At 44.5% G+C, this 17,465-nt stretch overlaps 1 protein-coding gene across 1 annotated transcript in view; it reads right to left on the bottom strand.

Moving 5' to 3' along the window:
- Positions 1 to 9,149: 9,149 nt before the first annotated feature.
- The window catches only part of LOC136179820 (putative leucine-rich repeat-containing protein DDB_G0290503), a 17,068-nt gene continuing 8,752 nt past the window's right edge, over positions 9,150 to 17,465 (bottom strand). Inside the window, exons 2-3 of the mRNA XM_065957948.1 lie at positions 16,057 to 16,098; positions 9,150 to 12,330 (exon numbers count right to left, since the gene is read on the bottom strand). Of these exons, the coding sequence (XP_065814020.1) occupies positions 9,811 to 12,330; positions 16,057 to 16,098 (2,562 nt within the window). The 3' untranslated portion in view covers positions 9,150 to 9,810. The remainder of the gene's footprint in view (positions 12,331 to 16,056; positions 16,099 to 17,465) is intronic.

Raw genomic sequence — 17,465 nt, 5'->3', positions numbered from 1 at the left:
AATTAATCAATCCATCTTTATTTGTAAAGCACCAATTCTTAACAAGTGTTATCTGCAGACACTTTAAAACACCGAGCTGACCATAGTTGTATGACCCAACAAAAATAATAAGATATACTTTGTTGTCCCCAAAAGGACATTTATATTGGACTGGAGTTACAAGAGAATAACAAATAAAATACTGGGGCTGGGCAAGTTAACGCGCTATTTTCGCGTTAACTCATCGATTAATTATCGCTGACAATTATTTTATCTCGCATTAACGCAGTTTTTATAATTTATTTTCTTATTGTAAAAGTCTGTTGCTCACTGGCTTTTATTTTGTAAAATTCCATCGTGAGCGAGCCTAGTATGTTGCTTACTGCTGCGCGTGACTGCTGCGGCGCACACAGGAAGCAGGAAACAGTCAGAAAAGAATTGGCGGATAATCAAGCATGGAGAAGGGTACGGAACTTTTATAAGGCCATTTTCATTTTAAAGTTCTTCCAGACGGCGCAGTCGACAGAGCCGAAGTTATTTGTAACCACTGCAAAGTTTAATTTTCTTATCACCGTAGTACTTGATAAGTAGGCTACTCCAAAATATGTTGCAGCCAGAAACTCAGGCGGACGCTAAAAGGTCGTTTCACTTGTCTTCACTTTATTTAAGCGTTTATCAAAGACCCAGTACCTTCATTCACTCTGCCTACGAGTCTCTTCAGCTGCTCAATAATAACTACAACTTTCTTGCTAACTCCATAGCGTTACAACAACAACACTCTTCTTCTCTGAACTCCTGCATGTCACTGTTTCTCACTCGCAGACTTGTGGCGTAGATTATGCAGCGCATTTAATTAATAACATGTCAACATCAACTGCTTGAATAATGTTGCAGTTCAGAAAAATACATTAACATTAGCAACTTTGAAGATGAATTCAAAAAGATTATAAACTAAAGAATTTCAAAATGACAAGTACAACAAAAATGTGTTTGTGGGGTCCCCGATAACCAAACAATCAACATCAATGTTCTCAATTGACCTGTCACACTCTCCCCCACTTTAAAAATGGCGTCCCGACATTTTCATTATACCGCTTAGCCTAAAACCTTTCTGGGCAGTTTTTTTTTATATAACAAACAGGATGACATTATGCCCTTGCAATGGCAATAAGCTTTAGTTTTGTATTTATTTGCTTTGATTACATTGTTTAAGTTGAGAAGTACATTTACAATAAAAGTGCGCTAGACGCTACTTTTTAATTCATTATTGGATTTTGCGTATAACAATGCGATTAATCGTGATTAATCACAGGAACTCATGCGATTAACGCGATTAAAACTTTTAAAAACACCTTTTTGCAGCAGTAACATATTGGCATATTGCACTGACCCTGGGCACATCCTACATTACCTGCTATTCAGAATGTTAACGGACATTGGCACAAATGAATGTTTGTAACTGTTAAAACGATAGTAAACGATGGGTCCTTCAAAAGCCGAGGCCCCAAACACATCGGCCGGAATATCACCAGTTTATTCAACACCAGTTAATCAACGACACGCAGTCAATATACCCAACACGATAAACAACTTTCTATTTATAGTACGACAATCACAGAGACTATTTGTGCTGGTCAGAATAAAGATGACTTCATCAGACAGCTAGGCTAATCGCTGTCTGCGCAGATGTAACGCTAAAGTGATCACATTAAATCATACCCTTGAATCTACCCTACTGTGATTGGCTGAATAGGAAGGAGACATCTGATTGGCTACAGACATTTCCTGCTGAAAAAAATGCATTTGTGAATCCCACACACAAATGCAGTGAGGTTCATAAATGACAAACAGTTTGTAAATGCAGACTGAACAGTTTATATATAAATGTAACAAGATACAAATGTGCTTTTTAAATATATATTATATATTTGTGGATGTCTATTACATATATATATATATATATATATATATAAAACTATAAATATTTGTGTTTGAATCAGAAATACGTTTGTGAACCTTTGTTTTTATTTGTTGATTTTGTGAATATGAGACTGAACTCCATATATTTAGTACTCATTTGCATGCTCTTCATGTCTTGTTGTCGCGGCAACACTTGAATTTCCCCACTGGGGATCGATAAAGGATTAACATATCTTATAATGGACACAACAAATGGCCTAACACACCTGTAGATAAACTCACCTGTAAATAAACTGTTGAAAAAAGATGCTTTAGATCCACTCTGACTAAAATCATCCTCCTCCTCTTCCTCCTCCTCCTCTCTCTGGCTTTCAAATGACATGGTGAAAAGGTGTGATTTCACTCTGCATGTTGTTTGTTTACAGGTAACCAGGAGGTTTACCCATGAGCCAAATCCATCTGTGCGAGCCACACGGCTAGCTACCTGTGAGAGTCACACGGCTAGCTACCTGTGAGAGTCACACGGCTAGCTACCTGTGAGAGTCACACGGCTAGCTACCTGTGAGAGTCACACGGCTAGCTACCTTTGAGAGTCACACGGCTAGCTACCTTTGAGAGCCACACGGCTAGCTACCTTTGAGAGTCACACGGCTAGCTACCTTTGAGAGCCACACGGCTAGCTACCTTTGAGAGCCACACGGCTAGCTACCTTTGAGAGCCACACGGCTAGATACCTGTGAGAGTCACACGGCTAGCTACCTTTGAGAGCCACACGGCTAGATACCTGTGAGAGCTACGCCTGTGACATCCATCAGAAAACTGGAGGTGTGATTTTCATGGATTAACTCTGCTAAGAGGATTTGAGAGCTTTAAAGCTCCATATGCTCCTCATACAGACAGAGCCAATCACCCTGACCTGTTTGTTTGTTTGTTTGTTCTTGTTTCCTGCATTCATAGATATGCATGTCGTTACAAATAAACAGTAAAATCATAAAAACATTAAAGATGATGAAAGACAAGAAAAGGAATTACAAATTTAAGGCTCAGAGCATTTGTTCTCATCCTCCTTTCTCTCTCCTCCTTTTCCTCCTCTCTCTCCTCCTCTCTCTCTTTCCTCCTCTCTTCTCCTCCTCTCTCTCTCTTCCCCTCTCTCTCCTCCTCTCTTTCCTCCTCTCTCTCCTCCCCTCTCTCTCTTCCCCTCTCTCTCCTCCCCTCTCTCTCTTCTCCTCCTCTTCCTCCTCTCTCTCTCCTCCTCTCTTTCCTCCTCTCTCTCCTCCCCTCTCTCTCTTCCCCTCTCTCTCCTCTCCTCTCCTCTTCTCTCCTCTCCTGTTTCCGTTTCCGTTTCCGGTTTCCGGTTTCCGGTGAGTGTGAGTGTGAGTGTGAGTGACGGTGGTGGTGTTGCGAGTGGCGCGGAGATTGAATTGTTTGCTATCCTTTCTACTGTTTTCAAAGTGCACGATCAGGTCAGATTGTTTTCATATTTGTATTGAGTGTTGTTGGCTGTGTAAGACAGATCGTTGGAGGGGTTGGAGGGAGGAATGGCGTCTGCTGAGACGCCACCTCCGACTCTCCGACAGGGAGTTCGGATAGTCCCTCCGAACGGTACTGTCACCGTGGAGGAGGTTCTGTTAGCTGCAGGTGAACAGGTAGGCCATGATAAACTCTTGTATGCATCCCGAATGAACAAGGCTGTGGTTGTTTTTCTGAAGAGTGAGCCTCTTGTGTATCAGCTGATTGAGAGTGGTGTGTTCATTAGGGATTTGTTTGTGCAGGTTTCCCCGTTGTCGGTTCCCTCTACGCGGATCACCGTATCCGGTGTTCCGCCGTTTATTTCTAACAACTTGTTAGAGAACGAACTCCGCAGGTTTGGGAAGTTTGCGAGTGGGTTCAAAACTGTGAGTCTAGGGTGTAAAGATCCCAAACTGAAACATGTCCAATCTTTGCGGCGTCAGGTGTTCATGTTTTTGGATTCGCCCACACAGACTCTGGAGGTTTCCTTTAGAGTGAAACACGGTGACGCTTCTTATATGGTGTATGCGAGCTCGGGACAACTGAAGTGTTTTGAGTGTGGTGATGTGGGACACAAACGTTTTGCGTGTCCGCACAGACAGCGGGAGGCGGCTAGTGCTGCCGCTGACGCGGGCAGCTCTGTTAGTGTGGCGCATGTGGCGGGGGCCGCGTCCGCGTCCGCGCTTGGGGCGGGGGCCGCGTCCGCGTCCGCGCTTGGGGCGGAGGCCGCGTCCGCGTCCGCGCTTGGGGCGGAGGCCGCGTCCGCGCCCGTGCCTGGGGCGGGGGCCGCGTCCGCGTCCGCGTCCGCGCCTGGGACGGGGGCCGCGTCCGCGTCCGCGCCTGGGACGGGGGCCGCGTTCGTGCCCGTGCCTGGGGCGGGGGCCGCGTCCGCGCCTGGGGCGGAGGCCGCGTCCGCGTCCGTGCCTGCGGCAGAGGCCGCGTCCGCGCCTGCGCCTTGTGCTGAGGCCGTGGCTGAGGTAGAGGTGGCTTCGACCAGCTCTCAGGCTACAGAAAAATCACAGACTGTAGATAATGATAAAACTGAAGATTCCACAAGTTCTGCAGTTGTAGATGTTTCATTGAAGGAAGGTAAGACAGTGTGTTGTAGCCAGGCATCATGTGAAGGAGAGGACATGGATGAAGATTATGAGTCAGACAATGCATCCATTGCTGATTTGCCAAATAGTGGCTCTGGTCTTTATTCTTTAGAGTCAATCAATCAATTTATGGATGAAACGTACAACAAATCAGTAAAAATCAGTGACTACTTTAGTGATACTGAAAAGTTCATAAAGTCAGTCAGCATACTGAAAAGACAGGTTGGGTTTGACCTCCTGGACGCAAAAAAACGGTTCCGTCTTAAAAAGCACATCACCGCACTGAGGAAAGTTGGACGTAAGAGTGTGAAGAAGACAAAGAAATGATCATGCATCACAAGGTGTTTTTCTTCTTCTACTGCTCCCTGTTTGTGTCTACTTATCTGTTCTTTCTCTCTGATCTTTCTATGAGGAGTCTTAAGATAGGATCTCTTAACATTAATGGTGGGAGAGACAGACAGAAAAGGGGCCTTATCTCTGAGATCTCAACTCAGAAAAACATTGATATCTTGTTTTTACAAGAGACTCATACCACACCATCAGATGAGACAGATTGGGGTTTATGGTGGGAGGGCTCTAACTACCTTAGCCATGGCACCAACTTTAGTGCAGGAGTAGCCATTTTGTTTAGAGCATCTGCAAATGTAAAGATCGTCTCTTGTGCTGAAATTGTAAAGGGAAGGCTTTTAATTGTAAGAGCAGAAATAGAGGACACTGTTTTCTGCTTCACTAATATTTATGCTCCAAATAATGGAGCTGAAAGGGTAGCTTTCTATACCCGCCTCCAAAAGGAGTTACTGATCTATAATCAGGATCAGATCATTCTTGGTGGTGATTTTAACTGCACACTTGATTTCACCGTGGATAGAATTGGAGAGGAGCCACATCCACATTCATCCCAGACTTTAAACACTGTCATCTCTCACCTGGATTTGTTGGACACATTTAGAGTGAAACATCCACAATCCAGACAGTATACATGGGTCAGGGTGAACAGTAACAGGGTGTGTGCAGCTAGACTGGACAGGGTTTACATCTCCAGAACTCTCAGCCCCAGATTAATTCATTGTAATATTCTGCCTGTCGGCTTCACTGATCACCATTTTGTTAGTGTGGAGCTGATTATTTCACCAGGTGAAAGGGCTAAGTCCTTCTGGCATTTTAATAACAAGCTTCTACTGGACAATGTTTTCTGTAAAAACTTTGGGTGTTTTTGGGATCAGTGGCAATTAAGAAAAGTTGAGTTTGATTCTTTGAAGCTTTGGTGGGAGGTTGGTAAAGCTCAGATTCGTGTTTTTTGTCAGCAGTACACGTCACACTCTTCTGCTAGATTAAAAACAGTCATTAAAAATCTTGAGGACAACATTAAGAACCTTGAGGAGGGGTTAAATGGGAGTGTGGATCCCACCGCTGGTACCCTGCTGAAGGAGAAACGTATGGAGTTGAGCTCTTTCCTGCAGGAGAGGGTGAAGGGAGCTCTTGTGCGGAGTCGTTTCCTTCAACTCAAAGACATGGATGCCCCAACGTCTTTCTTTTTCAATCTTGAGAGATCTGTGGCTCAAAAAAAGCTGCTGACTTGTCTGAAACTGCCAGGAGGTCGAATAACAGCTGATCCAAAGGAAATGAGCAGTCACGCCATGCAGTTCTATGAGGATCTGTTTGGAGCAGAGAGTTGCAGCCAGGAGTGTCGCAGGGAGCTCCTGGAGGGTCTCCCTCAGCTCAGTGTGGAGGAGAGGTCTCTTCTGGAAGGGGAGCTGTCTCTGGAGGAGCTCACTGCTGCTGTCACTCAGATGGCAACAGGAAGAGCACCTGGAATAGATGGGTTGTCCACAGACTTTTTTAAGAGGTTCTGGAATATCCTTGGGTCTGACCTGCATAGTGTTTTAATGGAGTGTTGCAGGACCGGGTCTCTTCCTGGTTCTTGTAAGAGAGCAGTTCTTTCCTTGCTCCCCAAGAAAGGTGACCTGGCATTGTTAAAAAACTGGAGGCCGGTTGCTTTGCTTTGTGCGGACTACAAGATCCTCTCCAGAGCTTTATCGAACAGACTAAAGGACGTTCTGGGAAGTGTGGTCCATAAAGACCAGAGTTACTGTGTTCCAGACCGGACAATCATGGATAATATTTTTCTTATCAGAGATGTCATTGATGTGTGTAAAATCTATAATCTAAATGTTGGCATTGTGTCTCTGGATCAAGAGAAGGCGTTTGACAGGGTGGATCACTCGTATTTGTTTTCTGCACTGAGGTCTTTTGGTTTTGGGGATGGTTTTGTGTCATTAGTTGGTTTGTTGTATCAGGATGCACAGTGTTTGGTGAAGATGGGGGCGGGGTTGAGTCGGCCAATCCCTGTACGGCGAGGGATCAGACAAGGTTGTCCCATCTCCGGCCAGCTGTACAGCTTGGCTATTGAGCCCTTGCTGTGCAGGTTGAGGGACCAGCTCAGCGGGCTTTCTTTGCCCACGGCCTGTAGCATTGAATGTCCCCCTACAATTTCTGCCTATGCTGATGATGTAAACATCTTCATCTCCAATCAGGGGGACGTTCGGTGTCTGCGGGACACCCTGTCCCTGTATGAAAGGGCAACAGCTGCACGGGTGAACTGGGAAAAAAGTGGTGCCTTACTGGTGGGAGAGTGGAGGGACCAGGCAGTGCCCAGTCTGCCGGGTGGACTTGAGTGGGGGAGGGAGGGGTTGAAGGTGTTGGGGGTTTATTTGGGTACCGAGGGCTTTAAAAGTAAAAACTGGGAGGGAGTTAGGGAGAAAGTGTGCGCTCGGTTGTCTAAATGGAAATGGTTGCTACCCCAGTTGTCGTATAGGGGAAGAGTTCTGGTGGTCAATAACTTGGTTGCCTCGACTCTCTGGCACAGACTTGTGGCTTTGACACCTCCAAGAGGGCTGGTGGAGGACATTCAAAGGGCCATCCTGGACTTCTTCTGGTCAGGCAAACACTGGGTCCAGGCGGCAGTCCTCTACCTGCCGGTGGCTGAAGGGGGACATGGACTTATAGACATTCAGTCAAAAATTGCCTCATTCAGACTCCAGACTGCACAGAGACTCCTTTTCACTTGTGGTCCCAGCTGGATGGACATCGCTCGACTGCTGCTGAGGAGAGCTGGACGGCTGGGGTACACTAAGCAGCTCTTTCTGTTAAAGCTTGAGGAGGTGGATCTCACTGGATTAACATCCTTTTATATGTCTGTAATGCAGGCATGGAAAATGTACACATTCAAAAGGGAAAAAACTGAGAGTCTGGGAATGTGGATCTTTGAGGAACCGTTATTTTTTTAATGATTTCATAAGGACTCCAACTTTGCAGTCAGCCAGTCTCCGGGCCAGTTTCAGAGAGGCAGGCTGCACAAAACTGGGTCACCTGGTAAGACTGACCCTGGACGCCCTCAAAGAAAGGACCAATATCACCTCCAGCCGGGTGGTTGAAAGAGTGGTGGAGGAAGTCTTTGCTGCACTTCCAGTAAAACTTGTGACATTTCTAAACATTGAGAATCTGTGTGAGCAGTGGAGTGAAGAGGGCGAATACAGCTTCCCATCTTTGTCTGTTACCCCAGATGTCGGGGAGTGGCAGGAAAGAGGAGGTGGACTGCTGTCCTTTAGTACTCCTGTTCTGGGAAAGTTCCAGGATGCAGGGAAAAAGGCACTCTATCAGTCCTGTGTTAAGGTCCTACATCTTCGTGGTCTGTCGGGAGTGAAAGAGTCGAGGTGGATCGAGTTTTTTGGCCCGGAGGTTTCCCCGAAAGGCAGCTGGCGGTCCCTGTACAAGCTGCCTGTTGAGAAGAGAACAGCAGATCTCCAGTGGAGAGTTGTGCATGGGGTTATAGCCACAAACAGATACAGAGCGCACATTGATCCAGGGGTGGGAGAGGAGTGTTTGTTTTGTTCACTAACTGAAACTTTGTCTCATCTGTTTGTTGAGTGTCCCAGGCTCTCACTCTTGTTTGTCCTTATGAAAAGCTTGTTTGAAGCTCTCGGGGAGGATTTCTCTTATGCATTGTTTGTTTTTGGGCCAAAGTATTCTGCAAAGAAAAAGACTGTACATACACTGATGAACTTTTTATCTGGCTCGGCTAAGTTGGCCATTTGGCTTACACGCAAGAACCGAGCTCAGGGTACTGGCTGTGTGGAACCGGTGCTGGTTCTGGAGGGACTTTTGAAGGCCAGACTGAAGGTAGAATTTGCCTATTATCAAATGATGGACAATGTGCAAGACTTTAATAGTGTATGGGCTGTGGAAGAAGCTTTGTGCTCTGTGGGTGGGGATGGAGAGCTGATTATTCATTTTTGATGCAGTAAATGTTGTTTTTGTTGATGTTGTGATTTTTGTTGCACTTGTTTTATTTTTTATTTATTTATTTATTTCCTTCTCTTGATCTGAGTGATGATGTGACAGTGTTATAATTTTCTCCAGGTAGTGGTAAAATAAAAGGTATTTTGAAAACCAAAAAACCTCCTCTCTCTCTCTTCCCCTCTCTCTCCTCCTCTCTCTCTTCTCCTCCTCTCTCTCTCTTCCCCTCTCTCTCCTCCTCTCTTTCCTCCTCTCTCTCCTCCCCTCTCTCTCTTCCCCTCTCTCTCCTCCTCTCTCTCTCTTCTCCTCCTCTCTCTCTCTTCCCCTCTCTCTCCTCCTCTCTTTCCTCCTCTCTCTCCTCCCCTCTCTCTCTTCCCCTCTCTCTCCTCCCCTCTCTCTCTTCTCCTCCTCTTCCTCCTCTCTCTCTCCTCCTCTCTCTCTTTCCTCCTCTCTTCTCCTCCTCTCTCTCTCTTCTCCTCTCTCTCCTCCTCTCTCTCCTCCTCTCTCTCTTCTCCTCTCTCTCCTCCTCTCTTTTTATCCTGTTAGCAGAGTTTTACATATTATTCTTACATTTTGTGAAAATCACTCTGACATGTTTTAATTTTTCATTATAAACTGTTCAATGGGAGACGACACATTTCTCAATTGCTATGATTAATATTTATTTTGTTTTCAGATATGATTTGATTTATTAATTTATTGAAAGCAGCCAATTCATTTATAGTGCATATTTTTGGACTGTGGGAGGAAACCGGAGCACCCGGAGGAAACCCACATGGACACGGGGAGAACATGCTAAACTCCTCCCAGAGGGAGGGTGACAGTGCTACCCACTGCACCACCGTGCCCAGCAAACAAAAAAACAAACAAACAAAGAATAAGACAGAAAGAGTGATGAGGCTCATCCGCTGGAGTACAGCACTCTTTGAGTGTCTTGTTGGAGGAGTTGTGCTTGGTTGGATGAAGAGGATATTTGGGGACAGGTTACCTTGGAGCGAGGTGGGCGGGGTTATGATTGGGAGTAATCGCTGGCGATGCAGAGCGTGTTGTATTGGAGCTTGAGATCCTTGTAAGCGTAACGCAGCTTACGATAGCTGCCTTTAAGGTCAGAGTTCTCCTTCCCCAGTTCAGCGTGTTGATCATGCAGCTTGCGGAAAGCCGTCCTGCTTTGGTCCAGTTCCACTTGCTGCCTGCTGAGCCTGAGGTCAACGTCTTCATCTCGTCTCTTCATCTCGTCGTCCATTTGCATCTGTTGTTTGGTTTGCATGAAGCCGGTGTCCTGAGTTCTCTGAAGATCCTCCAACAGTTTCTGCCTTTCCTTCAAACACACATTGTTCTTGATCCAAGCTTCCTGCAGCTCGATTCCTTGCTTGAAGCACTTGGTCCTTTCTGTCTCGAGCTGAGCGGCAGCTTCATCAGCTGCCTTTTGCAGCTCACACATCTTCTCCCTCGTCTCTCTGAGTGCACCTTCCAGAGATGTCTGCCTTGTCCTGCTCTCAAGCTGTGCTGCCTTCAAGTCTTCTACCATGATCTGGAGGTTCATGGTGGTGATCTTATTTTCTGAGATCATATCAGTCTTTGAGGAAAGCATCTGTTCCTGGTGCTCATAAAGAAGCTGGTATTTTGCCTTGGTTTGCTGGTGTTCTCTAAACGTGGTCTCCAGTTGAGCCCTGATGTCTGCGTTCTCCTTCCTCAACGTCTTCACTTCGTCCATCAGACACTTTGAGGACTCGGAGGCATTAGGTGCTGCCTGCTGTTGTGAAAATATTCGCTTGGAGCACATTTTTTCATCGTCGAGAGCAGACTTGAATAATTTTTCAGCAGCCAGACTATTTTCTAAAGCCTGGGACTTCTCAAAGAGCTTCTTCTTTACACATTTAAGGGTTTTACACGTTTTAATGAGCAGAGCTTTTTGCTCCTTATTCTCCTCATCTCTGCTGCTACCTTCTTTCTGCAGCTGTTCTCCAGCGAGCTTGGCAGCCTTGAGTTCACCTTTCAGCCTTGTGATCTCAGAAGCCTGTTTTTGATTTTCAGGAGTCAGACTCTCCAGCTCTTCCACAGCGATGTGGTGGACCCTCTGAAGAGAACTGTTTTTTGCTTGTTCTTCTTTAAGGTCTGAGGCCAACTGTTTGACTGTGATTTGCAGCGCAGAAACCGTTTTGTCTCGGTCCTCAACTTCAGTTAGTAGAGTCTGAATATTGAAGTGCAGGGATCCTATTTCCTTGTCTTTCTGCAGACTGTCCTCCTGTTGCTGCTCAGCACAATTCAACTGATCAAGCTCTTCTGACCATTCTTGCTGAATGTGGCACGCCTCCAGATTGTTCTCGAGTTTTTTGATGATGGTGTTTTTCCCTTCGAGCTCTGCTGTCATGTCATAGATTGTTCCTTTCAGCTTTTCTTTGCTCAGCTGGAGCTCTTTCTGTGACTTCATGAGATCAGCTACTTGAGCCCTGAGATATTCCTCCTCAGGTCTGCTGCCACCTGTTTCTTCTTCCTGGAGCTCTTTCAGAGCGAGCAGGGCAGATTGGAGTTCACTCTGCAGTCTTTCATTCTCAGAAACCAGCTTTTGGTTTTCTTGAGTCAGATGGGAGAGTCTTTCTGCTTCCTTGTGCTGCTGGGAGAAAGAAGCTTCCAGATCTGTGGTCAACAGGTTGACTTTGTTCTGCAGACAGGAAACCATTTCATCTCGGTTTTCCATTGCATTTTGAAGATTCTCAATAATGAAGCAGAGAGACTTGATTTTGTTGTCTTTCTCTAGACTTTCCTCCTGCTGCACAGCAATGTGGTCTTTCAGTGCCATGACTACAGCACAATTTACCCCCACATCCTCTGCTGCTTCTTGCTGCTGTCCGTTTACTGCTGCAAGAGAGTTCATGAGGGATTCAGTCGTGTTTTCCTCCTCTTCAATAAACTCCTCGACCAGGTCACAAGAATTCTCAACATCTACGCTCTCTTCCTCCTCTTCATTTACAAACTCCTCGACCAGGTCGCAAGACCACTCTTCATTTGCAGCCTCGTCACCTGAATCCCAACAACTTAACTCCTCACCTGAGTTCTTGTCCTCCTCTTCATTTGCAGCCTCGTCACCTGAATCCCAAGAACTTAACTCCTCAACTGAGTTCTTGTCCTCCTCTTCATTTACAAACTCCTCGACCAGGTCACAAGAATTCTCTACATCTACGCTCTCTTCCTCCTCTTCATTTACAAACTCCTCGACCAGGTCACAAGACCACTCTTCATTTGCAGCCTCGTCACCTGAATCCCAACAACTTAACTCCTCACCTGAGTTCTTGTCCTTCTCTTCATTTGCAGACTCGTCATCTGAATTCCAACCACTTAACTTCTCATCTGAGCTCTCCTGAGGCTCCTGATTCTCCTCATCTGAATCCTGTGGTCTCTGTTCCTCCACAAGGAAGATCTCCTCGATCCCCTCTTCATCAAAACTGCTCTCAGGGTTAGGGTTCTTCACTGAGCCCATGGCCGGAGTGGAGAAAAATCTTCCTGATCTGTGGTTGTTCATTGTCTTATTCTAAAGAAATGACCTACTGTGAATCAGTGTAGCTGCGATTTAACAGCTTTTTGATATACCTTCACTAACAGAAACACTTGTCCTCGTTCAGTAGCAGAGTTTCAAACAGGTGAATGAGACACCAGAATCAGCCTGTGATGACATCATCAAAGGACATTTCTAATTCTATAACAGTCAACATTCCGTCTTAAAGGGCCAGTTCACCAAATTCAAACACAAAGCATTCTTTGACCTCAGCATAATGCTTTTAAGCATTATTAAGTCATTATAAATTATTGTGATATTATTCTTAATATTCTGTTTTATAAAATCATTTTTTAAAGGTTTATTTTGGGGCTTTTTATGCAGTTATTACAAAGTCAGGACAGTGGATGGAGACAGAAATAAGGGAGAGATAGAGGGAGAGGTGATTGACATGCGGGAAAGGAGACAAGGGTTGGTTTCCTATTCGTGCCACCAAATTTGAGGACTATAGTCTCCGTACATAAAATGCGTAAAGTAACCAGTAGGCCACTGCCACCCCTTCTTCATCATTTTAGGCATAATTTCCAAATTTCTAGCACAAAAATCTTTTTGATGAATGATCTGTCATGTCCTGGTTGCATATTCACATTTAGTCAAGGAACTTCTGCCTCTAATTAATTAAACAAACTTATTTATCTTTAATTTCAGTTGTTAGTTGGAAGTCTATCCTATTTGGGAGTAGTATAGCCACAACCCTCTTACAGCCTGATTTGTGGGAGAAATAAAATGTGTTCACAAACTTTGCTTTGAGTGTGATTCATTTCCAGTGCCAGGTTACTCCTCTATTTCTCGACACGCTGCTCCGCATCCTCAACTCCTGTTGTTGTGGTTTTCAGGTCCTCCCTAATATCTCCCGGGGCCTGGTTAATCTCACGTCTGTACTCTGTCAAATCATTTTTAACATTCTCTCTTAGTGTGCGATAAAAAGCTGTCATTCTTTACATCGGCACGTATTACCTTAATGTCAATATATTAGCCAGTAAGTTAGCTCCGGTATGCTCGAGTCCACCTATGCTAGGCGAGTTAGCATTTATTTCTTTCGTCATTCTTCATGGCCATCTACTTGTTTTTCTCTGATCTTGTATTTGGTTTACATTAACAATTTTTGTGTTTCTTCCCTTCCACATACCATGAGGTGTTTTTACTTGTTAAAAAACTTGAATCTGGGGAAAATTCCTGGTTAGTGGGAGAGCAGTCTGTCAGCCTGCCATCCTCTGCAGCGTGCCAACCCAAAGCCCTCTGGAAGTTCTGCATTGTAAATATTTTATATTAAACAAGAAGGGAAAATTAAAAGGTCCAAACTTTTAACTTTTAAGCCTCCAGTTCTCTGTCAATGTTTCTCTTAGTGTCAGAGTTAGAGGCCTAATTAATCAATCCATCTTTATTTGTAAAGCACCAATTCTTAACAAGTGTTATCTGCAGACACTTTAAAACACCGAGCTGACCATAGTTGTATGACCCAACAAAAATAATAAGATATACTTTGTTGTCCCCAAAAGGACATTTATATTGGACTGGAGTTACAAGAGAATAACAAATAAAATACTAGGGCTGGGCAAGTTAACGCGCTATTTTCGCGTTAACTCATCGATTAATTATCGCTGACAATTATTTTATCTCGCATTAACGCAGTTTTTATAATTTATTTTCTTATTGTAAAAGTCTGTTGCTCACTGGCTTTTATTTTGTAAAATTCCATCGTGAGCGAGCCTAGTATGTTGCTTACTGCTGCGCATGACTGCTGCGGCGCACACAGGAAGCAGGAAACAGTCAGAAAAGAATTGGCGGATAATCAAGCATGGAGAAGGGTACGGAACTTTTATAAGGCCATTTTCATTTTAAAGTTCTTCCAGACGGCGCAGTCGACAGAGCCGAAGTTATTTGTAACCACTGCAAAGTTGAATTTTCTTATCACCGTAGTACTTGATAAGTACTCCAAAATATGTTGCAGCCAGAAACTCAGGCGGACGCTAAAAGGTCGTTTCACTTGTCTTCACTTTATTTAAGCGTTTATCAAAGACCCAGTACCTTCATTCACTCTGCCTACGAGTCTCTTCAGCTGCTCAATAATAACTACAACTTTCTTGCTAACTCCATAGCGTTACAACAACAACACTCTTCTTCTCTGAACTCCTGCATGTCACTGTTTCTCACTCGCAGACTTGTGGCGTAGATTATGCAGCGCATTTAATTAATAACATGTCAACATCAACTGCTTGAATAATGTTGCAGTTCAGAAAAATACATTAACATTAGCAACTTTGAAGATGAATTCAAAAAGATTATAAACGAAAGAATTTCAAAATGACAAGTACAACAAAAATGTGTTTGTGGGGTCCCCGATAACCAAACAATCAACATCAATGTTCTCAATTGACCTGTCACACTCTCCCCCACTTTAAAAATGGCGTCCCGACATTTTCATTATACCGCTTAGCCTAAAACCTTTCTGGGCAGTTTTTTTTTATATAACAAACAGGATGACATTATGCCCTTGCAATGGCAATAAGCTTTAGTTTTGTATTTATTTGCTTTGATTACACTGTTTAAGTTGAGAAGTACATTTACAATAAAAGTGCGCTATACGCTACTTTTTAATTCATTATTGGATTTTGCGTATAACAATGCGATTAATCGTGATTAATCACAGGAACTCATGCGATTAACGCGATTAAAACTTTTAATCTTTAAAACTTTTAAAAACACCTTTTTGCAGCAGTAACATATTGGCATATTGCACTGACCCTGGGCACATCCTACATTACCTGCTATTCAGAATGTTAACGGACATTGGCACAAATGAATGTTTGTAACTGTTAAAACGATAGTAAACGATGGGTCCTTCAAAAGCCGAGGCCCCAAACACATCGGCCGGAATATCACCAGTTTATTCAACACCAGTTAATCAACGACACGCAGTCAATATACCCAACACGATAAACAACTTTCTATTTATAGTACGACAATCACAGAGACTATTTGTGCTGGTCAGAATAAAGATGACTTCATCAGACAGCTAGGCTAATCGCTGTCTGCGCAGATGTAACGCTAAAGTGATCACATTAAATCATACCCTTGAATCTACCCTACTGTGATTGGCTGAATAGGAAGGAGACATCTGATTGGCTACAGACATTTCCTGCTGAAAAAAATGCATTTGTGAATCCCACACACAAATGCAGTGAGGTTCATAAATGACAAACAGTTTGTAAATGCAGACTGAACAGTTTATATATAAATGTAACAAGATACAAATGTGCTTTTTAAATATATATTATATATTTGTGGATGTCTATTACATATATATATATAAAACTATAAATATTTGTGTTTGAATCAGAAATATGTTTGTGAACCTTTGTTTTTATTTGTTGATTTTGTGAATATGAGACTGAACTCCATATATTTAGTACTCATTTGCATGCTCTTCATGTCTTGTTGTCGCGGCAACACTTGAATTTCCCCACTGGGGATCGATAAAGGATTAACATATCTTATAATGGACACAACAAATGGCCTAACACACCTGTAGATAAACTCACCTGTAAATAAACTGTTGAAAAAAGATGCTTTAGATCCACTCTGACTAAAATCGTCCTCCTCCTCTTCCTCCTCCTCCTCTCTCTGGCTTTCAAATGACATGGTGAAAAGGTGTGATTTCACTCTGCATGTTGTTTGTTTACAGGTAACCAGGAGGTTTACCCATGAGCCAAATCCATCTGTGCGAGCCACACGGCTAGCTACCTGTGAGAGTCACACGGCTAGATACCTGTGAGAGTCACACGGCTAGATACCTGTGAGAGTCACACGGCTAGCTACCTGTGAGAGTCACACGGCTAGCTACCTTTGAGAGTCACACGGCTAGCTACCTGTGAGAGTCACACGGCTAGATACCTGTGAGAGTCACACGGCTAGATACCTGTGAGAGTCACACGGCTAGATACCTGTGAGAGTCACACGGCTAGCTACCTGTGAGAGTCACACGGCTAGCTACCTTTGAGAGTCACACGGCTAGCTACCTGTGAGAGTCACACGGCTAGATACCTGTGAGAGTCACACGGCTAGATACCTGTGAGAGTCACACGGCTAGCTACCTGTGAGAGTCACACGGCTAGCTACCTGTGAGAGTCACACGGCTAGCTACCTGTGAGAGCCACACGGCTAGCTACCTTTGAGAGCCACACGGCTAGATACCTGTGAGAGTCACACGGCTAGCTACCTTTGAGAGCCACACGGCTAGCTACCTTTGAGAGTCACACGGCTAGCTACCTGTGAGAGTCACAGGGCTAGCTACCTTTGAGAGTCACACGGCTAGCTACCTTTGAGAGCCACACGGCTAGATACCTGTGAGAGTCACACGGCTAGCTACCTTTGAGAGTCACACGGCTAGCTACCTTTGAGAGCCACACGGCTAGATACCTGTGAGAGTCACACGGCTAGCTACCTGTGAGAGTCACACGGCTAGCTACCTTTGAGAGCCACACGGCTAGCTACCTTTGAGAGCCACACGGCTAGCTACCTTTGAGAGTCACACGGCTAGCTACCTTTGAGAGCCACACGGCTAGCTACCTTTGAGAGTCACACGGCTAGCTACCTTTGAGAGCCACACGGCTAGCTACCTTTGAGAGTCACACGGCTAGCTACCTTTGAGAGCCACACGGCTAGATACCTGTGAGAGCTACGCCTGTGACATCCATCAGAAAACTGGAGGTGTGATTTTCATGGATTAACTCTGCTAAGAGGATTTGAGAGCTTTAAAGCTCCATATGCTCCTCATACAGACAGAGCCAATCACCCTGACCTGTTTGTTTGTTTGTTTGTTCTTGTTTCCTGCATTCATAGATATGCATGTCGTTACAAATAAACAGTAAAATCATAAAAACATTAAAGATGATGAAAGACAAGAAAAGGAATTACAAGTTTAAGGCTCAGAGCATTTGTTCTCATCCTCCTTTCTCTCTCCTCCTTTTCCTCCTCTCTCTCCTCCTCTCTCTCTTCCCCTCTCTCTCCTCCTCTCTCTCTCTTCCCCTCTCTCTCCTCCTCTCTTTCCTCCTCTCTCTCCTCCCCTCTCTCTCTTCCCCTCTCTCTCCTCCCCTCTCTCTCTTCTCCTC

This window comes from Labrus bergylta, chromosome 8, assembly GCF_963930695.1.
Source record: "Labrus bergylta chromosome 8, fLabBer1.1, whole genome shotgun sequence".
In the NCBI taxonomy this organism is placed as follows: Eukaryota; Metazoa; Chordata; class Actinopteri; order Labriformes; family Labridae; genus Labrus; species Labrus bergylta.
Note: the sequence above shows the minus strand (reverse complement) of the source record. Positions and strands in the feature narration are given on the sequence as shown.